A 27,708-nucleotide genomic window follows, 5' to 3' on the forward strand; every position below is an offset into this window, starting at 1 on the left:
GTACCGATGTACACAAGTACACAACATCAGCGCCAGTCTTACCCCTCCGTCGTGCGTACGTGCGTTTTACTGGCGTCACTGTAATTTTAATTCGGATTTCAGTTGTTTTTATTCCTCTCGATAAAATAAATTATAAAAATAATCTAATAATAATAATATAGTATATAGCGTACGTATTGTGTTTTTTTGTTTTGTTTTTATTAACGGCTTAAAGGTATCGCTTTTTAGTTGTTTTTTTACTCGTCGCGAAAAAGTGCGTCTGTGGCTTGTGCGCGCCCAACGATGTTGTTTTGTTATTTTAATAGTATAAAAATTATATTATCACGATCGTGATAGTTGTCTAAAGTTTAAATTTATTTTATCGCCGTGTGAATGTGCTACGAGTGCTTTCTATCATACGTATAGGTAATCATTATATGTAAAGCATACTACGTATTTTTAATGATGCGTTACGTGCTTTATTGTGGTGACCGATCAGAAAGCTGATGGGTACTTGGGCAGCTGTGACTTAAACGAAATCCACGACAGTTGGTCAAAAATTTTGATGAGTGTCAAAAGTCATGCAGGTAAGCGAATGTTAAAATTTGCGAGGGAAAAAATGTTTGGCCAAATATTAATTATACGTTTGAATTTCATTTTTATAATTTTATAAACTTTTTTAAAAGATTTATTGTGTTTTTTCTTTTCCCAAATAATTTTTAGTTTTTTCATATTAGTCTTCGTTCATCCTTTTTGACAACTGATACCTAATGTTTTGCATTTTTATTTATAATTTATAATATTTATTTATATTTATATTTATAATAAGTATGAGGTATTTATAATACCTACCATTTCTTATGGTTTTTTTACCTCATAATGGTTCAATTTAAACTCTCCAATATCTTTAACAATACCTATAGGCATTGTATTAAGTTATCTACATATTCTTATTAAACTTTATATTAATAATTAATTCTTTGATTTTAAAAATTTTAAATTATTTATGTATTTGTGATGGATATTTTTATGCATTATATTATTTATCTGGTTTATTTTTCAATTGTTATATTATATTTACTAATTTTAATAAAATGACAAAAATTTTAATTTAATGTTCTTATTTATTTAAATTTTAAGTATTCCAATTCTAATTTTATCTTTATACTATAGAAAATCAAAGGGATATGTTTGGAACATCCGTCATGCGTCGGTCATACTCTACCATATCAACTGTGCAGTGATGGTAGCTGCGGTAGCATATTCGGACAAGGAAAAGCCTCCATGAATAATCTGAAAAATGCCTCGCTCTGCCTTTACGCACTTTATGTCGGTCATCTGATACGGCATGACGACCGAGTCAACCGACCAGCCACTGCAATCTGCTGGGCCCTTGTTCACAGACCCAAACACCCGATATCGGTGCAAGTCTAATGATCCGTCTTGTAGTCATGGCGTCGTCGCTCGACCGACGACTGCCGTTAACATGAACCAAGTGCCGAAAGGTTACTGTTACTCGACCGATAATAATCAAATTGTTAACAGTGAGTGTGATAAAACTTATCACTGTCCTAACTCAACTGCAGTTGTCACATTGACAAATAACATTGTTTCAACCCCAGCAGCTTTTGTATCTTCAATTACTGTACCAGTAGGATGGAGAAGAATTCATAATAAAGGAGTTATAAATTATATAAGGTAAATTGAACATTAAATTTTATTTTAAAACACTTAGTTAACATTTTTTAATTTTATAAAATAGTAATTAAATACATTTAAATTCTTAAGATAATACCAAATTAACTTATAAATATTAAAGTAGTATTTAGTGGAGTATAATATTTAGGATTAAAGTATTTGGTTTAGATTGGTCGGTGGGATACAAGTATTAAAACACATCTTTAAAATAATTTTTAATTTAAACTTAAGTAAAAAAATATATTTTTTTGTTTACTTGCTATATTAATTAGACAAGTAGTTATGTATCAGCACACATTTTTTGTAAATGATTCATCTTCAAAATTATTTTTATATGTTTTAAATATATTTTACTTACTGACTTCTATAATACAAAAATACTTTAAAAGCAGATAATATTAACACAGTTTTTTGTAGGTAAATCAATTTAACTAATAATATCATTAGGTATGTAGTGGAAAAAAATTTAAAAAAAAATTAAAAATAGTTTTGATTTATAATAAAATAAAGTTTTAAATTTTATTTATAATGATTCTCTTCAAACTGAAATAATAGGATATTTAACTGCTAATTTTATTTAGTAATGTTTTAATAATTAATTTTAGTACTAAAAAAAAATGTTAAAGACTTTAATGTATGTATTACAATTTTGATAAGTAATTTGTTAAATTGTTAGTGTAATCAAACATGATTTTTGAAAGTGGCATGGAAAAAATTTTCGTCGAGTTTATGCAATAGGTACTACCTATATTTTTATTTCTTATTGTCTAAATCAGCAATTCAAAATGTAAAATTTGTACAAACGACGAATACGAGTTATTATTAATTTCGCACTATTTGTTAAATGTTTAAATTATTTAAGTAAAACTATTTTCATTATTTAGTAAGATAATATTATGTTATATCTTGATTTCCAATGGTTTAAACAATAATTTGAAAATGAAGGCGCTAATGCCACAATACATTTCCTTTAAAGTCCCCTATTTAACCTCTATTATCCTCTTGGTGGGTTATTGGAAGTATCTGCTTCTGTGTCGGCGAAATTCTGACCTAAAATACTATTTTACACCATGGGGTGTCTTTGATTTACTACTGTATAAGATGCGTTTTTCTATTGAAAACACGAGGTTTCAATACAAATCACCTGGCTTCCAGGCTTAAAAGACCTTTTCTCCCTAAAATTACACCCTAATATTGTAAATTATACCGGACATTCCTTATATACAAAAGACATGTATATGACTTCTATAGAACTATAACACACCATGACCGCAACAGCTACCCATTTTACAACCCTGTTAAATTTGAAAAATGTTAAGTGTAGAGAACAGATGATATTGATAATATTCCTGTATCATGATTCATGACATCGTCATACTTTTTTCTTGGAACATTGTTAAATACTTATAAATGATTTAAATTTTAAATTAATGCAACACAATTTATAAAATACTTATTTGCTTTTACATGTTAATTAAAACCATTTCGTTATTTTATTCATGTCATTTACAATTGTATATTCGTAAATTGTTCTTACGAAAAAACGTATTTAAAACAAACGCCTAGATTTAGAATAAAAATATGATTAATTTAATTTAATATGTTTTGGGTTTATTCTAAACTGAGGCTTAACAAAATTAATCAAATTTTATAAATTTAATGTTTAAGACTTAATTATTTTATTTATTATTCTGTAAGTTATTTTTGTATGCTTAAAAAGTATTAATGACATATTTTGTTAAATTTTTTATATATCTCATACTCACTTTTATAATTTATTTATTTATCTATTAAAAATGTAATTTGATGTCATTACCAAATACTAGTAGGTACCTAATCTAACCTTCACTAGCATTAATCCGTACGATTTCGACCTCTAAATTGATCTTATATAATTACCTACAACCGATTCTAATTCAATTATCATTAGACTTCTAAAAAAGGAAATACGAAATTTATGTTCATGGTCACCACTCACCAGCAATGAAGGAAGAAGTTGTCGGGTACACCAAAACGTTCACTAGCTGAACAAAAAAATGTTTCAAAGATATTTAAGGAAGAAAAAAATACTAAATTGAGTGTAATCGTTTACGACTGGTTTAATTTTTTTTAGTGATCCTCTAGATTTACGTGTGTTAGAAGTGATTAACTAACCTTGTTGTAATAAACCAGTTTAGTTGGCCACTGAAAGGGTAAACATGCTTCTAAGGTGTTTCATTCAAATCTAATTCAAATTAATTTATTTGTATTAAATAATGTGTTACGTGAGATATGAGAAATACCTTAAAGTATTATCATTGAATAATAGATCAAACAATTATTGTTAGTTGTTACATAAAAACTAATTAAATAATATTAATTGTATTTTATGAATAATTCTTTATTTATTTGTATTGCATATTGATTACCTATTTTTGTTATCTAATTATTTATATCATGTCATCGATATAATAACTATAAACAGTTTGATGTACGTCAACGGTCAACATATTTTAGTATGTGTTTTATTAAATTGCTTCATATGATTTAATACTAAGTACTTCAATGGCGTATTAAACTATTAACGTCCCTTTCTTTAATTAATCGTGTACTAAATAATTGTGTTATATGGATTAATAACTATTATAATATGTGTCTTTAGTTATTCAAATATTATTTTATTCTGGATTTGACAGTCTTGTGAAACTAAAAATAATACATTTGGTTTATGAATTATTATTTAAAGAAGGTCGTTAACATATTTAGAGCACCACGTACACATGTGAGAACAACCGTATATATTTTTTCCGTCTTACGAATATACAATATGACAAATTTATGTACAGTAGTTCAAATTTTGTGTAGGAAACTCTAAGAATAAAGTGAATTAACTATTAACTAATAAAAAACGTATTAACAAACTTAAAAATAAGAAGATTGTTTGTGTTTTTTCATAGTTTTTTTTACAATATTTTAGTTTTTAAATGAGCTATGAAATTTTTTTAATTTAATTTTTTACATACTCATAACTTACTTAAAATTAGACATCCACTTAAGTATTACGTATTTACAAATAACGTTTGTATAATAATATGATACTTTATGATTGTGTAGAACTGTAGAGTATAGGTATCTTTAAAATGTAATTGCTTGGAAATTATCTTTATTATTTCTAAACTTTCAAAAACTAAATAAAATGTTAATTTTATAATTTAGAACTTGTAAAGGTTTTTTAAATTCTAATAGTGGAAATCCGATGAATCAATTCGATCGAGTAAATGATTTGTCAATAACCAGGAATTAATACCATTTAATAAATTAATACCATTCTTACATTATCAATCGTAGTAAATATTTTATATTAGTTGTATTCATTATCAGGAATTTATTAATATTATACTAAATATTTTGTCTTAGTGCATTATAATTTCATCAAGTTTTCGACGATGTATTTTGATAGTTCTATTTTTAGATTTAGGGACTTGAAAAATGTCTATTGTTTTGATAAAGATATTCTTGTATTTTTTTCGAATTTCTACTAGTCTTTAAAAATTTAAAAACTAATTAAAAATCACTAAAAGAATTTGTAAATGATCATAATGTATGCCAATATTTTTAATAAATTAAATTAATATTTTTTTTTAGTATTTTATTTTGTACACAATATTTTAATATAATATTATGATTGCACATATAAATCGCTAATGTCTAGATCGTAAATCTAGTAATATAATATCAAGTATATTATTATTCCAAAAATTTGCTTATAGTTAGATATTTAGTTAACTAGTTTAGTACCATATGTAATAACTATATTATCTATTAATTAAATATTAGCAGTTTTAAATAAATTTGAAAAATAAGTATACGTTTTGAAGAACTCACTTGTGATATATCTTCTATGTTTGTTTATTAAAAATTAAATTGAAGGTGTATACACTTCTTATTTAATTAGAGAAAACTCGCATTTAAAAATTGAAAATTGAACAGATGTCGTATTACATTCAATTAAAAAAAAAACATATTTTCAGAAGTTATAATATAGATAGTAAATAATTACATATTTTTTAGAATTTTTTTACTATTATTTATAGGACATTTAAAAATCGAATCTATAAAGCTACTTAAATAAAGTTTTCCTCTTTTACATAATAATAAAAATATTATCAAAACTGACAATTTTACTGTGTATATAATCTTTTTTTATAACAGTTTTTTTTTATTATTGAAATGATTTAGTTATACGAATCGTAATATCATTTCCGTACAGAGCGCTTTCTAGTGTAACTAGAAATTGACATAATTTATCTCCTATTAAATAATTGACTCCTACAACCTTAAGATAATAATTATGAGTTAAAATTAGAGATTTATGAAAAAAAAAAAACATTATTTTTATAGTAGAAAGCTGATTTGTTTTTAAGTGGCTAATTAAATCTGAGCGCGTCTCAGCTGGTGTTTGTTGTTGCAACAAAAAAGGCTATTCTCACGATTTGTCGTCTTTTTTATCGAGTTAAGGGCCGCTGCCGCCAGGTAGCTCCTTCAGGACTGTATTGATTACCGGCTAACCGAGGCAATTAACTGTCGGCTGTGGCGGAAAGCGTCCATGAGTGACGTCACAGTATATTAAAGGCATCCCACCCATCACCCCAGGGACGCTTCGGCAGCTTTTAAACGATTTACTACCGTTCCAGGGTTCCCAAAATGATTTAATTTGTACATAAAATGTTTTAACAAATGGTTTATTGGAAATACATTTTTTCGTATTAGAAGGAAGTCTAGTATAATAGATGTCTGTTGTACCTATACTGTGTAAGAATTATTGATGACTGGTCTTGTAATAACCAAACCTTTAAAGATGTTTTATAGATTTCTTATTATTTTTTAATTCTAATTTTTCAACATGGAAATTTAAATAATATAATACATTCCACTTAAATCTCTTATTTACCTCATACTTTATTTTCCGCCGCTAAGTTAGATATTAAAAAAATTATTTTTACGTTTTTTTTTAAACGTCTTCATACTTACGTATGTGTATGTGATCTATAGGAACGTAAGTCGAGTGAGACGATAGATGTTCATAAATCTTTGTACACAAAATACGGGATTTTCAGGTTAGAAACAGGCGGAAAAGACAAGAGGGTGTATTTGATGGATGGTTTACTGCCGCTTTACTTCTCAAACTGCGTTAATTTCGGATTTAGGAGTGCGCGGATTGTGTGACGGTTTAATTTGGTCGTGATACGGTTAATCGACCGTTTGCAACATTAGACCCCCTTTAAGTTTAGATACATGAAATATTAAGCCTTGCTTAACTTACTATTTAAACTTTTAATGGACATTTTTATTAGAGTAATTCAAAATTCTGTCATAAAGATTATAAGTAGTCAAATAATTACGATAATGAATAAAATAATTGAAAACAATTTTCATTTTTTTTCATCCATACATTAATAATAATTATAAACAATCAATAATTTGATATTTTGGTGTTAACAATTATTATCAATTAATTATTTTAATGGTATATTAATTATTAAATAATAATTACATAATTTATTAATTTTTTTATTTATATTTTAATATTTTATTACATAATTTTACTTAGGTATAATTTAATTTATACTTTGTTGTAGTTAGTTTAACAATTTGAATTGAATCACTTCCGACCGTTCTGTATACGTTTATTTTTGTATCTATACTTAATCGTGTCGTTGTTGTCGACGACGACGGAGTCAATAGTATTATTTAGAGAGATTTTGATACGCGCGGTTTGGTGGAGGCGCGCAGGGACTTATCATCCGTAAACTTCACTTATACCCTTTATAACTATAACAGGCAGCCGGCGGGTTCCACCCGGTGTGATCGCCGCCTCCGGGTCCGTCTTATTGATTTACCCCCTTGGAAGAACACTCACAGTCGCTCGCGACCGTCGTCCCCGCACCCGCAGCTCTGGTTTTCTTTCGGGTTATGTAATGTTACGACATTTGATCCAATAGAGAGGGCTTCTCATCCGCCCGGGAACCCCTTTACCACCCCCTGACGACTTTTTACCCGGATAAACCTCATGTATACCCGTCGTCGTCACCTAATGCGCTTTATTGATGTTTAGCCTTTTGAAGAGCCGTTTCCGGAGTAGTGTACGGCGTGCGTACACATACAAACGACGAGCTGCATAGCAAAACGCCCTGCCCCTTCTCCGCTCGCCCCATTGTCTCACGACTTACACAAATTAATTTCTGTCGCTTCCAAACGACCGATCAATTTCGTCTTTTCGTGTTTGTTTTATTTATTAAATTTTTTTTTCTTCCCCCTGCCCAATGCGCAACGTATCTCTATATAAACGATGCCCCCGACGATCCGTCTGGTCGCGTCCCGTAAATGGCAAGAACTGGTGTACGCGTATCGATGCACTTTTGACAGGTCTGCCAGCAGCGGCCGTAGAGCGCGAGACGAGAGACGCGTGAAACCGGTTTGCGGCTCGTTCGAATTGTGCAATTGCTCGGCGGGCAGTGCAATATTACCGCCGTCGCCGCCGTCGTCTGCCACCACAGTTCACGGTACATTTTCTTTTCCGATCATCGCCGCCGCCGCTGTGAGAGGAGAAAAAGAAGAATGCGTTTCAATAAACCGGTCCGCGCATTATACATATTATTATGTGTATATAGAGGGGCGGGAAAAAAAGAAAGAAAAAAAACGAGTGCAAGCTGTTTGAACACGAAATGCAACGGACAAATGTTTTTTTTTTTTTACCTTTCGTTTATATTACATACTATAGGTACCTACTACGTAAAATAATATAATGCTGCGTTCGCGTTCGCGTCAAGTCAAAATGTTTTCATTATTGTATTATATATTACAAAAATTATAATATATACACTAGTTAGGGTGCTTAAACATCGCATTATAAATAAGTATATCTAATTGTAATTTGAGCGACGTAAAAGTGGAATATAAATGGTATATAAAGTTAGTAATGCTTTAAAAGATACGAGTAGTAACGTATATATTATATATTATATTTACGTATTGCACACGTGTCGACTATTTTTTTATCGCAAATAAAATAAATAGATACCTATTATAATATATAATATAGATATCACGTCTTTTTTTTATCCTCGAAAGTTTGACAAAGATAAATATATTTAAGCTAATACAAATATAGCAGATGTTTGAATCTTAGTTTATATTTTCAAACCGTTTACATATAGTTTTCAAAATTATAACTTTGGTTCGATAGGTATATATGGGAGAATATGTTTAAAACCATCTAAATATTTTCACGATCATTCTCGTATAGATGAAATGCTTTATTATCATACAAAACTATGATTTATTTTAAAATTGGAAATTTATTACTTTAATATGAATTGAAAATATTTACAATAATTTATTTGACTCAAAAATGTAAACTGATTAATATAAAGAGGTTTCCGTGAGCCATAATAAATGAACTTAAGTACCAATTGGTTTATATCATTCATATTTTATTCAATATTTGGTATATTTATGTAGTTGTTACTTAAAAATTACTAGCTAATAATTGTAATATTTAAATTTTAAAACTTTATAGAGCGTTATAGGTAGTTTTGTACAACAGAGGTGCGCAACCTGGGGGTCACGGAATTTTATTAGGGGCTTACCAATAATTTTACACTACATGAAAAAGTTATATAATATATATATTATTTTATAGTTTTATACAAAATAAATAATTTTGGGGGTCGTCGTGGATCAAAAAAGGTTACGCATCACTGTCATATAATAGTAATATTAGTGATCGGATAACTTATTACTTATTAGTATTGTTATTAGAGCAATTCGTATAGATGACCCCCAAAATACAAATACGAATTTGATTTATAAGTCGAATAAAAAGATTGTCGCATGACCCCAATACCTTGTGTATTGTAATATATTTTTTTTATCAATTCTACTCCATCATAATCATAATCGACCGAGTACAGCGAGTGAGGTCATCTAATGAACCTTGCGTGAGAATAGAAAAGTACGTCATGAACAATAAAATGTTTTTTTAATAAATACTGATTTTGGTGATATGCGAACAAATCGTGTGCTCCAACAATGTTTTCCCCACTTTACACGTATATTTGTGTATAATTAATAACTACTATGTATAATAATAATGAGAATATTTTTAGAAGGTTAACAATTTTTTGGTTTAAAATACTTTGTAATTATTATTACTAATTTATAATTTACGAGAAATATGGAGAATAAGCAAATTCAATCAATGGGGTTTTTCTAATTTTAACAATTATAAATAAAGAAATTTTATTTACTATAAGTTAGGATAACTTTTGAAAAATAAAAACTCTGATAAAAACAATGTAAAATATTATTTTATATCTCACTTGAGGTATAAGTATTACTATAGACGTATATTATAATATATTAATATTCATCTATGAATAAAAAATATTCAAGATTTTCATTATTGCATATTTATTTTCATTAGATGTCTGTAGGTATTTAAGATTCGTGTCTCGTGACATTTTTTTTAGCTGTTTAAATACACAAACATACTTTCACTTAGCGAAATAATGAAATGTACTCTACTGTAAATATAGTTCATTGAACCTTTCACCGTGTGGTGGAATATGGCGCATTGTTAAGCTATGACTAGGCTTTTGGCCTAATTGCCTCGTATAGTGTATACGATGATATACATTCTTCTTTACCCGTGATATTTTTGATAGAGAAATTGTAGCAATGAATTTGTATTAAATATTTTATGAACTTGATTCTTTTGATTTATCTTATTTTTTCCAATATTTCAATTTGTTTATATAAAGTCAATAATTAATAAACTAATAACTTACGTTGTTGTTGCTATGTGTTGGCAAATTAACGTACTAGTATTATTTTGACAAAATATAATTTAATGTTTTCGTGATTATTTAAATAAAAACATTTTTTTACCTTCACATTGGAATAATACTCTTTTATTACTACGTCTAAAATTACTATTTGTTCATTTATTATTTAATATACAGTTTATTATATTATATTTAATTTATCTTTTGTTTTACCATTATGTTTGTTCTCGACCGAGTTAAAACATCATTTTCTATTATTAATACATAACAGGCTTGTAAACATTTTTATCCGCCCACTTACGATTTACCTCTAAGTAACAAAGTACTTGTCTTCTATTCTTTAAAGTAACAAAATCGTTTAGCAAGTCGTGCTGTTCGTCAGTTTCACGACTGTGACTGTCGTGACGATCGAACCTCTGTTAATTGGCACACATAACTATAGTATCACGACCGCTGTCCATCAATTTCTCTATAAATATATATATATATATATAGTGTAGTATAGTACCAATTCATCAGATCCTTTTATCTTCCTAAATAACGAACAAATTGTAGACGGAATTATTTTTATAGCTTTAAAGTTTAAATATTTCAAATTATTAGGGAATCTGATTTCTGAATACTAGATAGGTACGTATAAAATCTGTTAAACATTACATTTTTTAATTATACTGAGGTGTTTCAAGTACAATAATCAATGACAAACAATACTATTGTTATTATCATAATGTTACTACATTGATACTTAGTGATGTGACAACATGAAGAAATTTTTTTTAATGTTTAGGGTATTATTATATAGTATTAAATATTTTAAAATGATCTTGAATTGAGGGAATCGGTTGAGACGGGGAGTGTTTAAAGATGCATTTCTTAAGAAGACGCTACACCAGTATATATGTATGTGATTAAACGCACCACATAACAAATTCGTGTTTTACAATATTTCTAGTTTAGTGTACTAAGTACTAAGTACTAACTTTTAATAAAACAATGAATTATTATTTAACTTAATAGTAAGAATATTATGTGTGTTTTTACAAGATTTTATGTATATATTTAACAGTTATAAGAATATTCAAAATGTAACATAGTCATAAATTGCTTAAAAATTAAAATGTCGTAAAATACCCACATAAAAACATAGGTAATCTTCTCACCTTTAAGTTTAATAATAGAGTAACTGTTGTACATACATTTTTAATGTCGTATGTTTATAATACAGAGACAACAAATATAGATAATAAATCCTTAACGATTTTTCGACACTATAAAATTATAGATTTTGATGTAAAAAATTGTATTGAAAAACTTTTTACACTTATTTTTTTATTACTTGACGTATTTGAAAATCAAAATAATTCGACAATCTCTTGCTTTCTAGGACGCCACTCGTCTTAATGTATCGTTCAAAAAACATAATAGATTATTTTACCGTTAGAGAATGTGTTAATACGATATGCGAATTTAAAAATGCTATACAATGTCAAATAAAATGTATTATTGGATAAGATCTTGTAATCGGTCACGATTTTGACCTTTTCACTAAGATTTGTTTTTTGTTTCTATAAATACCGGTCAGACAACATAAATTAAACCATCTCAATATTATAATATAGTGTTAACAAATCAAATATTTCAATAATTTATAGGTATTTATACAATATACATATATTATTGAATTATATCATAATAAATTAATAACTATGTAGTTAATAGGTGCCATTTTAAAATTATTGTATACGCATTACGATATATTTATATAGATATTAATTGTATGTAATAAACTAATAATTTATCATTATTAATATGATTTTATTATACTAGGACACTAGGTAAAACTTTTAAATAGTTAAATAAATCTCTTTTCTAGGGTTAGATTATTCAGTGCTGGATAATTTTTGTGTCTAATTACATTATCACATTTTATTTATTCATTTTTAATTTATACATACATATATAATAATATTGTATTATAAACAATTTAAATAAATTCAATTACACCATTATTTTGGGGCATGATAATTTTCATTCGACTTATTTGTTGTGCAAGATTTCATTGAATTTTGTTGTTAGTTGTATCGGATTCGGATATAGGAAGAAATTTAGAAGACTGATATGATGCAATACTACAACTGTAACCTGTTTATTAAGCAATAACAACCGTATCACTGCGATATACCTCCCAGGTTTGGTGTTGATCAAACTCGAAAATAAATCTTATTGTGTACAAGGTTGCCCAATTTGCATACAGACAGTAGGCGTATTGAAGAACATTACTAATTTTGAATTTTAACACCATACTTCAGGTACAAATAGCTTATTATGATTTTCGGGGCGCGGTTTTTCTTTCGTCATCTCGTGTTCTATTGTCTGTGTAATCATTTGTACTTTAATTTTAAAATAACCGGTCACTCCTTTGAAAATTCTCGGAATTACAACATTATTGCTACCATATTGTTTTCAAATATTTCTTAAGTATTCGTTTTGACCCACTTATGTAAATGAAAGAAGCGATACTCGGAGAAAGAAACAAAAGCAATTCATTAATATTTAAATGTAGGTAGGCAGTTAATACTTACAACGATTTAATAAATGTCATATTTTATGATGTTGTTATAGACACTTTTTTAAAATATATTTTATTCGTGTATGTTGCTGGTGTTTATAATATTTACATATTATTTTTATTATCAAAATTAGTTATTAATAATAATGACTAATGACTAATGACTAATATTGTCTGATTATTTATAAAAATATGTTTACTTTCTTACTTTCTTTACTACTTAACCAAACCATTTTGGTTTGTTATTAATTCTTGAATTATAATTCATAAAATTATTTGAAAAAAATTGAATTATTATTAGACCATCAAATAGGTATTAATAAGGTTTTTATATAAAATCTTTATAAGCTAAGTTGTGTAATATAATTGTATTTGTTAAGAATTACCAAGAATATCAATGATAAATACTAAATACCAAACAAAAAAAAAAATGTTTCAATAACAGTATTATAAATATCATATTAATACACTTAATATAAAAGTACTTAAAGTAAATAGTAATTCATTTTTATTTAGATATGATAATTTCAAAAATTTAAATGCAATGGAACACGATAATTTTATGATCAACAACTTTTCGTATGGTCTTAATCTCAAGGACTATTCAATATCGTAAATTCTTAAATATTCCATGTGTTTGGTGGTCATAACTATAATTTAAATTGTATGATTCTTATATTAAATTTGCCTCGTGGTCTTAGTAACTGGTTTTATAACCAGCTGTCAGGATTTATCGAAAATATTCAATATTACTAATATTATATGACATACAGCATGTATCAAAATGTAATTATTAGAGTTAAATTACGTTGTAAAACAAAAAAAAATATGTTTTCATTTTGTTAATAATACAAATTATAATTTATTACAAAAATAATACATAATATCATCAAATATATAATTTCATCTAATAAATATAATACCTCACTATTTTTTATTCCTTTTTCGTTTATGTTTTTGATATCATTAAAAACTATTTGTTAATATAATTTTATCACAAAGAATCTAAGAAAACTTTTTACTTTATAAAATATTGTTAAATATACATATATTTAGAAGGGCGGTAGTTATTTGAACCGTAACACTTGAGGGTGAGCACTGTGCGTGTTTCCTTTTTGTTTGAAACCTTCTCACCACCCTTAAAATAATTTCAACAATTTTTGTTTACTAAAGAATGATAATTTTCAATATTTTTATTTCATTATTAATTTGAATAAATTAATGATAATATTACCTAATAGAATTTAAATAAATTAGGTATTTTTTAGTCATGTAAAATTAAATTTAAAGCAAGTAGTGAAATTAAATATATTTTACACATTTTCAAATTTAATTTGTTTAAGTTAATTTCAATTATTTATAAAGTGCCTAATTATATATTTTTAATTGATACTTTTTGTATTTATATTTTTAAATGAACCATTGATTTAATGATATTATTTTGTTCTTAATTTGCTCAACTCGTTACTTATTGTTGTTTTTTAAAGTTTTTAGTTAAAATATTAAGTATAATTACTGTATTTATAATAAGTTATGATTAATAACAATTCGTTATTTTATTTTTCAGTCCTAGCAACGCAGTTCTAAATTCATTGGATCAAGCTAAAATATATTTGCAAACTCAGGGTACATGCAAATGTGGACTTGAATGCCCTTTTCAGTGTGAACACGTTTTTAATTTTGACGCAAAGGTAATGCAATATAATATACATATACATATTTAAAACAGTTTTTGACAATTGTTATTCACTGATTCCCGTAATTTTTATAATGCTCACCCTTTTAATATACCATTTATTATAAGCAATGTTTGAAACCTACAGGCAGATGTTACTACAGCGTTATAGTCTCTCTCTCTCTCTGTCTTTCTCTCTCTCTCTCATACAAACACACACACACACACACACTCACTCTCTTTCTCATCTTTTTCAACAGCTGCTATTCCGGGTTCGTAACTGTTGATAAAAAATTCAGCATTTTTATTCAAAAACCAGGGATACCTAAACTCTAACCTTTATTTTATTCTCGTCATTTTAAATATGTTATTGAGTAAGTGGTTTAAATGCTGATGCTTTCTATGTACCTGAGTGTTGTTTTTTACTTAATTGAAATTATTCGTCATATTTTTTTAGGTTGTTTAAAAATTACGTCGTATACATTTCGCTTCACCCCTTCAAAATATTTTTTGTTTTCCTCTTTTAAACACATTATAATTCAACCAAGTACATTTTCAATGGATACTCTCTGGTACAACCTAAGAAAGGGGTCACCTAAAGTTGTCTATAGTTTATGTTTTGGTTTTTATTATTTATAAAATATTGTATCCTATTTAAAAAATATATTTATTAAATTCAATACTTTTAAAATTTTAAAATGTAATAATCAAAAATAATAATAATATTAAAGCTGTTAATTTCTTTTAAACAATTACTATAGTTTATAATTAATAGGAAATATGTACTTCAATTTAATTTAGTCTTATGAAAGTATAATATATTATAGAATATACCATATTAATAATATATCAAATTAAATAAAAAGACATGAGATATGGTCATATGAATATAAGGATATACAGGGTGATTTTTTTATCGTTGAACACTTTGCATACAAAGTGTATACAAAGTGTTCAACGATAAAAAAATCACCTAGTATAATATATACTTATATTTAAATTATCTCATTATTTATATTTTCTAATGTCATTACTTTATTAAAATAAAACAGCTTGTCCGTGAAACCCCCAAATCTTAATATTTATTAATTTGTGAAATCTTAATAATATATAAAAAATAATTTGAATCCATTTAAACACAATTTAAAACGGCCGAGTAAGTTAACTAAGATTTTGTAGAAATGTTTTTTTAGTGCTTGGTCTAATAGAGCATTTTTTAGCTGGTCGGTGTTGATAGGTTCAGGTAGAGTTGTACAGCCGGAGCAGTATTGATGTTTTCAATGTGCATTTATTATTTGGAACACTTTTTTTTTGCGCATTTGCGATAAAACATTATATAGAATTACACCCCTTTCTTCTATACAATTCCATTATATTAACCACGTTCGTCAAATTGTCCCATTGTTTTTTCTACACAGTCTACACCATCCAATCTCATCAAGGAAACTTTTATCAATTCTCGTTTGGACTAAAATTATCATTATTCTTTATTATAATATATTGTAATTATAGTTATTATTCGCGTATCATTGAACTCGGTGAACAAAAAGTTACTTGTAATAATTGTAGCTCACAAATTTGATATAGAATTCACTTACTCACTAAACCAAATTCGATTAAGATAATTTAGTTCCAAAAGCTCTTATGTCGTAATTGTAAAAACATAGGTATGTATATATTTATATATTTTAAATATTGTTGCTAACCTCTAAATTTTCAAAACCAAATAGTTTTGAAAATTTATAATTTCAGTAAGTAAAATATTTATTTATATCGTACCTACTTAGTAGAATGTTCATATATTATTGAATTTATAAGAGAAATACTTTAAAAATAATTTTCCTATTGTCTTTGGTTCTAATAAAAAAAAAAGTATTAACTATATTAGATAGTGTATGTAGTATTAATGATACTAAAACTGTGCTTAAAATTATTATTATTTTTTACTATAAAATGTTTGAGTTTATAAAATAATAATAAAAGAGAAGAGTAATTTATCAGTCATGATGGATAATTAGAAACTTTCTTTCAAATTAATTATGTTTCCTTCTATTTTAGTCATTAGTTAAGTTGACGTATAGAATTTGTAAAACATTTTATATCTTAAATTTATGTTATTTCACGGGAAAGTTTGTGCAATAATATGCGCACGTACATATGATTTTATATGTGTCTTTGCATATACGTTAACACGTCATATGGCAGCAGTTAGGTGGCAGGTGTCAGGCTATACTGCTATAGTATAATATATAAGTGTTACCAGGTGTGATGTGCTGGTTCCTAACTAACGTTGTAATTTAGAGGGCATAATCATGGGTACAGACAATGCGTTTGTTATTATTTTTACATGCATAATAATTATTTCATTATAGTTACTTAGGTATCAGTTATCACGTATACATTTCCAACCGTTATATGTATTTTATAATGTTATTTATTTTCTTATTGAAAAAAGTTAATTTATGCTGTGATGAATAGATTAATTTTTTTTTAATAAATTTATTATTCTATAATTAGATTTGAATATTTAATAGTTTGATATATATATATATATTTAATGTAGATTAACTAAGTCATTAATTTTAAATTCTAATATTCAGAAATGTGTTTAGGAGTTAGGACATATTGAGTTCCTAACTACTGGTATTTTTGTTGAAAATACTTTATTTTGTTTTTAAATATAAATTATATGTTATAAACTAATTATTATTATAGATGTGAAAACTATATATATTCCCTTAGTACCTAAAGGCACCTTCATATTTATTATAATCGTGAAATATAAATATAATATATTCAACTTAAAATTAACATACTAATGTGTTATCAACATTTTGAGCGCAATTCAATGCTAATTTTTATAACCGTCTTTAGCTTAATACATTAACTTTGGATTTAATATGTAGGTAATTTCTGTGATTATTGATATATGCAATATATAATACCATGTAATATGATGTGTGTATCACGTATAACAATTAGTGGGTTATGAGTTTGTGACCAATGATATGTTTCTAGATTTATTTTTTAATATTGTAGAAAACTTTATTTAAATGTTTTTTAAAAATATATGTTACTGATTTCTTTAAAACTTTCTAAACATAAAAAAAGAACCTGATTATTATTTAATTTGAATAATATGAAAATAATAATTGTATAGTATATATTATATAATTGTTCAATTGATTTACAATTTGTATTTAAATTTAAACATTTCAATATTTGTATTATTTTAATTTCTATAATTTATTCAAGAATTCAAGATATAAAACAAGTAGAAAAATTCAAGGTCATTTTTATATTAAATGTACACTAATTTATTTAACTTATAACATAATTTTTTAAAGAATGTGCAAATATAAATTACAGCATTTAGTTAAAAAAAAAAATGACTAATCGATGCCAAATACATATTTATTATAGATAATAAAAATTAAATCCTATTGACTCAAAAATAATAAATAATAAAAATAAATAACCTCGCTTGTCATTTATCAATCATTATGTCTGTGTATACGTATATATTACAACTATGGGACTAAATTTTAGCATAATATATTTTTATAGTAATATAAGTTAATAATTTCACCTAATAACATATAACTACTTCAGTATTACGGTATAAATTATTAAGTATCAAAATTTCATCATGCAGAATATTTATTGTGAATATCATTATTGTTTAGTATTTGAAATATTATATATATATATAATGGATTTAAATTTACTTAATTATTTTAAATAGTCATAATATTAAACACTGTAGATACTGAATTTTTGGTTTCACGTAATTCTTTTGATATGTAAAAAATTATATGATGATTCGTTTGTCGTTTTAATTTAAAAATTATCATTCATAAGCCAGTTATGACACTATACTTGTACGTTATGCGTGTAGAAAGTTTGGAAACATTTTATTGTTTTTTCATTTATCAACTTTCCATATAGGTACGTTTTATATTAATGCATGTATTTGTGTTTATTAACCATCACTCGTCAGTCTTTTCATTTTTAACACACCTTCAAATACGTATACAATATACATATCAATTTTACATACTTATTAAAGTGTAAAACAGTTTTTATAGTTTTATCTTAAATTAAAAAACAATTAAAGATTAAAAATATTTTAAAAGATTATTAGATTCCTAAGAATTTCTAAAGCCTAGTGAATAAATAAATAACATTATTAAAACTATAACTTTCTAACAGTTACATTGAATTGAAATTTTGGAAAACCGTGCGCCAAAATAAAAAAAATAAACAATACATACAAAAAATGTAATCATCATTTACTATACTAGACGTCAAAAAACCGGTTTATGTTAAGTTTTAAGAAAACCGGTTTATCTGTTGATAATTATTAAGTTCTTTTTATAATATTGTATAATTCGTTTATTTCATTATTAATTCCAACAGTAATGTATCAAAGTTCTTCCGAATTTTTGTCTACTTTGTCTGTACATTTTATAAATAAAATAATATCCTTTATATGTGTTTTTCAAATTTAATACAATAATCGAAAAGTATACATTAAGTTTGATTAACAATTTTAGTGTTTCTTGAATAAATTTGCCATTGATAACTTATTGCAGACACCATACTATTATTATTTATTATATTATACTTCAAATTTAAATGTATGTGAAATATAGTTTTTTTAAACCACTTTTCGCATTATTTAATTATAATTTGTTTGATATAAAATTGTTGGAGAACTAGTAAGTTCATTTTTTTATACTACAATTTTATAATACTATAAGGAAACAGTTGCAGGTCCTTTCAACTAAATTCTAAATTTACTTAAAAACTGTTCATAACAAAATATATTTGAATCCGATTCTTAATCATCATATGAAATTATTTATAATACCTACTTAATATTATCAGTAATGATCTTATGAAAACTAATGACCCGGTTAAAAAAAGATATTATAATCTTCTTAATACTTAAAATGATTTATTTGATTTTATTATGTCAGGTCTAGTTTATAAACACGTTAGTCTCATTTTTGTTTAAAATAAAACTATTATTAAATCAATATAATCATGCTTAAAAGTTAAAATTCTATATATATTTTTTATAACATTGTAAATTGTCAATCTGCTGGTTAACAAGTAACTCTTTTTTAGACTAATTAAATAAATAACTCGAGACCCACTAGCCTCTTTTAAACAATGAATAAAACAAAATCTGTAAAAGATGACAGTTGTTGCTTAGTATTATTTAATTAATAATTTAAAAATGCTAATACTTTTAATACATAATTAAGACCTACAATATATTGTGATCAAGTACCATGAAGGTCATGTTATTTTTCTTTTGAATGTTTAGCTTCGACGGAAACGAATTTCTTAAAACAACAATCGAATTACCAAGATGTTGTGACTAGCAGACCGAAACTATTCGGTTCTGTCTGTTTTCCCCTACATATTGTGTAGATGTTTGTTGAATGGTAATTATCGTCTAATGTTGTTGTTCATTTTGGGTTTGGACAAAGTGAAACAAACCAAATTCTGCAGGTTTGATGATATTTTTTGGGACCCGTCCAAAGCGCTCGCGCGATAAAAATATACACTGTATTAAACATGCTATTAATAATTTGCAAACGAGCGCCAGCTAAACATTTAAGTATTTAAATTGTTGTCATACAATTTGACGTATGATTCATTTAGAAAATCTTTAAAAGCGTAGTTGAAAAAAAATTATTTTTGAACTTAAATCATTGTAATAAAATAATAAATATCTTTTAACTAAGTAGTAACAATAAATTAATAATTAATAATACCTAATCTACATATAGGTACGTTCAATTGATTCTATAAAAAATTAACGCATTCGTTGTAGTTTTCAGTAATATGGATTTAACAAATGCATTTACTATTTAATTGTGATTCATGAATAATATTTTAGCACCATTTCTATTGTTACCTATGTTATTATTTAATTTTTTACTCTCACTTATCGTTATTTTCAACCTTTTGGCTAGATAAGTGGCTATATTCAACCACATAAGTTTTTATTAATCGATTTTAGTCGTTATTTTTTAACGTTACATTATTTTTCTGTACTTATTTGGTAGGGAATGAATAATATATTAACATTTAAAATATTTACCGTATAAATTTAAATTTCTACAGAAAATACACGTAATAGTTTTCGGTTAATTTTTATCATATATATTTTGACATAAGGAATGTTTAAGACGTCATGAAATATTTAACGATTCTCACGATCTTTATATTTGTTTATACATATGCATATTATGATTTATTTGATATTTGACCTTGATTTTTTCATTTACGAAGTGTCATAATTATTATCAAGGCGTAGCCATTAACCATTCACAAATCTTGTCCTTGACAAGTCTACTATCCTCCAAAAAATTACTCAAGGTGACACTCCCACATATTTATTTATAATATTATTAAATACTTATATAAATCTTTTATCCAATTATTTACATATATCAAACACGTCATCATATTTAAATATGACATTTATATACAAAACATATTATATATATATATATATATATGTGTGTGTGTGTGTAACCCACATAACTTTCGTATGGTAATGAAAAAATTAGGAGGGTGAGAAATTAAAAATTTGAAAATTCATAAATAAGGGCCACCCTAATATATAAGTATCTATAATATTATTTAATATGAATTTATATACATTTTAATTATAGGTAATGACGAAACCTACGTCTGGCCTCAACACTATGACCAATCTCTGTAATCACAAGAGGAAAATCATGTTTAACAATTCTGAAAATAGATTTAGCAAATATTCCTTAGAAATGGCAGAAAATCGAAGAAAACGAAAACTTTCTGGTGTCCAGCAACAATATTCATTTCCTCCTTATGAATGTGAAAAATCTGGAAAAGAAAACTTTTCTCAAGTTTCGAATTCTCATCAAGTGAGAGTTTATTTATAATTCTATATTGTATTATAATTTTTTAATTATAATAATGTAAAATTTGTGTTTTTATAGATGCAATGGCCAGATCAATCTGCTGTTTCTAGTCAAATAAGATTTTCATCTCAAGGAACATCCGCAATGTCAAATCCTCAATCTCCACAACCTATGTTAAATACTCAAGGACCAGAAATAATGCCGCAAGGTATGCAGCATGTGGTACCAAATCCTCAAATCCCACCAATACTAAACCAAAGTTCATCTGTGATGTCAAATTCCCAAGGACCAATTTTGCCTAATTCTCAAAGTGCAATGATGTCAAATCTTCAAGGACCTGTGATGCCCAATTCTCAAGAAACAGTAATGCCTAATCCTCAAGGAACAATGATACCAAATACCCAATCCCAATCAATGAGTTTGGGAAATCCAAGAGTTCCTCACTATCCAAATCATTCATACCAGCAAGACTTAGGATATGAACAATCATATCGAAATGGTTATAGGTATAACTCCCCTCAATGTAGATCTCATGAAACAACTGCGTTACAACCGGACTCTTCATGTCAGCCACATCACCAACAATACCAAAATGATATGACATCACAAGATTATTATCAAAAAAATACGCATAGTATGTACCAACCAGAACAGATGCAATATAACAATTATGATAGTCTAAGACCTCAAGGGAATTGTCGCTTCAATTGTTCTAGTCATTGTGGACACTATTGTAATCCAGGTGATCAAAATCCTAGTTATGGTAACCAAATTAATTCATATCAACAGCAACCGCAGTCACAGCCTGTACGACAGAATGAATCTACTACAAATCATGAATATTATCCAGAAATGTACCAAAATCAAAATAACTATACAGACTCTTATCCCGATAATAGAAACAGTACAACACAAGAATATCCATCAGAATATGAATATGAGCCACAATCTCAGTCACAGTGCCATCATAATATAGATTCTAATTTAAAAAATAATGTTTGTACTGTAATTAATAACCAAAGTCCTGTTGAAGTTCCATTAATAAGACCACAAACTTCACAGGTTAAACAAATACAACAATTAAATACACAAAATATACAACAATCAATTACAAAACCATCAAGGCCTCAACATAGATCAACACCTCCCTGGCAGCTTAACAAACACCAACAATCATCTCATCAACAAGTACAGCAACAACAAATACAACAACAACAACAAGTACAGCAACAGCAAATACAACAACAACAAGTACAGCAACAACAAATACAGCAACAACAAGTACAGCAACAACAAGTACAGCAACAACAAATACAACAACAAGTACAGCAACAACAAATACAACAACAACAAGTACAGCAACAACAAATACAACAACAACAAGTACAGCAACAGCAAATACAACAACAACAAGTACAACAACACCAAATACATCAACGACAAATTCAACAACAACAAATACATCAACAACAAATTCAGCAACAACAAATTCAGCAACAACAAATATCGCAAAGAGAAAGTTCTAAACAAATAGTTGAGGATCGAGTGCCTCCCATACATCATCATATTCCCCAAATTTCTAGAGCAGAAGAAAAAAATAGAAAGCCTCTTAAACTATCTACTAAAACTGTTAATTTTGGTAGAAAATCAAAGTCTCCTTCTGAAGAAGACAGTTATCCGTCATTTTTAGATGATCCAAGTGGTTACTTAGCACAACAAACAGCTCTACTAAATAATACAATAAGTACAAATTCATTTTCACCATTATCTCCTCCTGCAAGACCGTACAGACAAGAAAAACCTAGATTCACTACAAATGTTACTACAATGGCTAGCGGTCGAACAGCTAGTTCAAATACAATTACTTCAGTACTAGCTGGTAGAACCAATACATCTGTGGTAACTGTGAACACGTCTGAAGACCAAGTATTACCACCTAGTCAACAACAATCTATCATGTCCAAAACCCCTCTAGAAATGGTACAAAGTGTTGTAAGTAACATACAAGTACCTACGTCTTCAGAAAAATCTAGTATTCAACCAAGCCATATATTATTAACAAGTAATGGACAATTTATAATGGCGTCAACTAAAATACAATCACCTAACACTTCCCAAGTTCTTTCGACAGTGCAACAACAACCTACTGTCCTTGTAAATACTTTACAGGGAGGCCAAAGTACTTTACTACTTCAGCCAGGAAATGTTATGACAGTTGATCAAGTCCAAGTACCGCAACTTGCTGTTGCCACAGGAAATATAGATAATAATGGAGCATTTTCACCTAGAGGATCAAATTTATTATCTCCGCCAGATTCTAAACGTAAAACTATTAATTCTAAAAAACGAAAATCACCACAAATATCTCCTAACCAGAACAATTCTAGTGTATTGTTACAACCTCAACAGCAAAACTATAATCAGCCTGTTGTTCAAACATTAATACTACCAAATAAGACTACTCAATATGGTAACCAACAACTTATAACAAATGTCATTCAACCTGTTAGTCTTGTTCATAATCTTCCAGCAATTCAACAATTCATTGTACCAGCAAATTTAGGTGGTGTAGTTATGGCTGACAATTCTATACTACAAGATACAATGCAATTAAATGTTATTACCCCATTTTCTAATACTGGTCAAAATATATTACCTACGGGAATGGTTTTAAGGACACCTCAAACTCAACAAAGACCACAACAAAGTAATCAGTTTATCGTAAATAGTGTTGGCCAATTGAGCCCTATTTTAGCCAACTTAAGCCCTAATCAATCGCAAAATCAAAATAGGAATCAGCAGCAAAATGATTATATACACGTTGTACCGTGTTCTATTCAACAAAATCAAGAAAACACCACTGTAGTTCAACAAAACACAACCATTGTTCAACAACAGATGACCATGGTATCTGGACAACAAGGCAACGAACAAGGAAATTTAATAATAAATGAAAAACAAGGTCAAAATTATATTATTGCCGATAATAAACAACAAGGGTTTATTCTGAGTCCTAAAGATAAGCAACAATCGGGTGGTACACATTTTATTTTAAATAATATGAATTCTGAGAAGCAAACCCAAAGTTTTATCATTACTAGTCCAACTTCTGGCGATAAGCAGCTTTGTGGAAACTTCATTCTTGAAAAAACTAATTCGTCAGGAAATTTCATTATTGCCACAACAAATTCTGATAAGAATTCAAAATTTGCTAAGCACTCAGTGTCTACACAAACTGCTGCCGGACAACAAATGTTACAGATTTCATCTACACCTGCTCTAATTGTTGCTACGAACCGTAATGCTTATGTAGGTAGTCCACCTGATACAACTACTTTAAGTCCTGTGAGTGGACAAAGTCCTTCAGCTAAACCAGAAATGCCTTCGAGTTCTGTAACAGCTGACTTAGATGCTGCATTATCACCATCATCAACATTATCTGATATACAAAATAGGCAACCAATGGTACATTGTATTTCAAGTAGCAACGTAGTGGATTGGTCTGATAATTCAGCCGACGAAAGGAAGACTATATCCAATGCTTCTGACTCACCAAACATGTACTCCATTGAACATTCATTTCCTAGATGTAAGTTATTGAACATAATTTTATACTTTTATTATAATGGAAGATTTTTTAAATTTTAAATTATTCATTTTAGGATACAATATCATAAACAAATGTATAGTACATGGAAATCCAACTACAAGGTAAATGATGCACATATTGGCCATCAAAACAAGTTCCTATTAAAACAAATTAAAATATAATGACAATATTATGTTGTTTATGAAAAAATACAATTTGTAATTTTAAAAGCTATATAATATTTCCTAGATTAGGTTATTATATATTATTACAATGTAATAGTTCCTCTGGTTGAGGCATTTTTATAAATAATTATTTTGTGTATGTTAATACTTTTTTTTAGAAAAAATTATCAATCATTTAACCGAAGTTCTTAAAAATATATTCTTTTTAACTTGATTCAATTTTTTTGAATATATTTTTCTATTTCCTCAATTCATAAATTTCCTAAATTATTACCTCAAGTATAATAGAATAGCTTTTAATAAGGTTAAATTTTAAATCTTAATTAGTTATTAAATAACATTTTTTTATATAATACATTTACTGTATATTTAAAATTATTGTTTTTATTTGATAATAATTATAATTTTAAAAGTAAATTTAAAATATTATTCATTAAATTATTAGTCAAACAAATTAGTTGTTAATTTAATTTTTATGTTTAATGAATTAAGTTTAGATAAAATCTCAAATAACAAGTTATCCATAAATTTATCAAATTTTATTTAATATAAGTAACAATTGAATTGATAAACTATTAAAATTTCAAGTTCTTTAAATATTCTATACTCCTTTGCCAATAACCAAATAAAATAATTGTTTTTAAGAACTTCAACAGCAAATGATTAGTAATTTTTTTTAATCTGAATAATATTTATTCTTTGTATGTACTTATTTATGGTAATGTAACAGAAATTATTGTTAAAATTCTTATCATTTAATTTGTAATTCTTTATATTCACAGCTTACACAAAATAATTAATAATGTAATAATTATAAATTTTCATTATTTTTTGCTGTTATAATACACTCAATTATTGTCTGATTTTTAATTCATCCTACTATGATTATTTTAAGTCTAATGGATGTTTATTGAATTTACCATCCAATTTATTAGATTACTAGCTTAACTGTTACCTATCTAATCATTGTAAACACACACACTTATATATATATATTATTAAGTATAATATGTATATGTATATACATATAACATTATGTATAATATCAAATTAACACCATGGATGTTTGATAAATAATGTTAAATGATATTTGGAATAACATTTTTGACATTTTATGTAATATTGAGACTTGAAATTATTGTATTATTTTTACTAATTACAAATTATTTTTAAAATGTAGACCATTGGTTTTTGTAAAATTTGAAATTGTCTGGAAGAATAATTTTTCTAACAATATAATGTAAGATACATCATTTCATTTTCTAAGTTATTTTCAAATATCAACCGCAGAAATATTTTTTTTAAATAAAGAAGAAAATATAATGATATACTCTGTATAAATATATTATATGTAAAATATTATGTATATAATCGAAATATTCAATTGTATTAACAAATACAATGTAGACTGTATATTTTATATTTTTAAAATCTAATAAAATGTTACTCGTTAGAACATTACTATTGTGTATTAAAATAAGAAAATTATTTATTTATTAAATATTATTGACAAATTAATCGAAAACTGTGATTTTATGTTTCGTTTTAAAATTATTTTTTCTTATAGTTTTTTTTTTTTTGTATATTACTGTTTTATTATTATTTTTTTTCATTTTTTGTTGCACGTTTAAATTTTTTAAGTTTATTTATTACTTTATTTTTTTTTTTAAAACTTGCTCCTTCTATGAATGAATGTTTTAATTATGATATTTCACCTTCACATATAGTTTTACTTAATTTATTTGTATTCTCATCTTTAACTGACGATACCTATTATCTTACATACCAAAATATTAACTATAGTCTATATTAAAATAAGAATCGTTAAAAGTTATTGTTGAAGAAATAAGTTGTACAGTTTTATATTTAAAAAAAAAAAGTGAATAATGATGTAAAAAACTTGATATATATTCTGGATTTTTTTTTTCATATTCTCAGTCCACACCTATTTCATTTAGTATGGAATTCATAATCTTTACAAAGATAACATGTGCTAAAAAAATACACCTTAAAAAGTACCAACCAAAAAATTAAAAAATTAAACTATATGTAATTGAATAAATGAAGTGTACTGTTATTTTTAATTATACATAATATATTAATATAAATTGTTTTAACACTATAAAAGTAGTTTTGACAATATTGCTACTGTATTTCATCTTTTGTGTAATACTTCCTATCTATTCTTTTGTGCAATAATTCATTGAACAACAATTCAGTGTTTATATAATAATTATCTAAAATGAATGCAAATTAATTTTATCT

At 26.5% G+C, this 27,708-nt stretch overlaps 1 protein-coding gene across 1 annotated transcript; it reads left to right on the top strand.

Annotated features, from left to right (window-relative positions):
- LOC114122554 (probable serine/threonine-protein kinase tsuA) lies at positions 1-27,560 on the top strand. Its single transcript, XM_027985235.2, has 6 exons — positions 1-566; positions 1,153-1,677; positions 14,639-14,762; positions 21,442-21,672; positions 21,748-25,258; positions 25,332-27,560. Coding segments are annotated over exons 2-6 (4,218 nt in total). The 5' UTR covers positions 1-566; positions 1,153-1,327; the 3' UTR covers positions 25,334-27,560.
- The last annotated feature ends 148 nt before the right edge of the window (positions 27,561-27,708 follow it).

Source organism: Aphis gossypii, chromosome 1 (genome assembly GCF_020184175.1).
Source record: "Aphis gossypii isolate Hap1 chromosome 1, ASM2018417v2, whole genome shotgun sequence".
Taxonomy (NCBI): domain Eukaryota; kingdom Metazoa; phylum Arthropoda; class Insecta; order Hemiptera; family Aphididae; genus Aphis; species Aphis gossypii.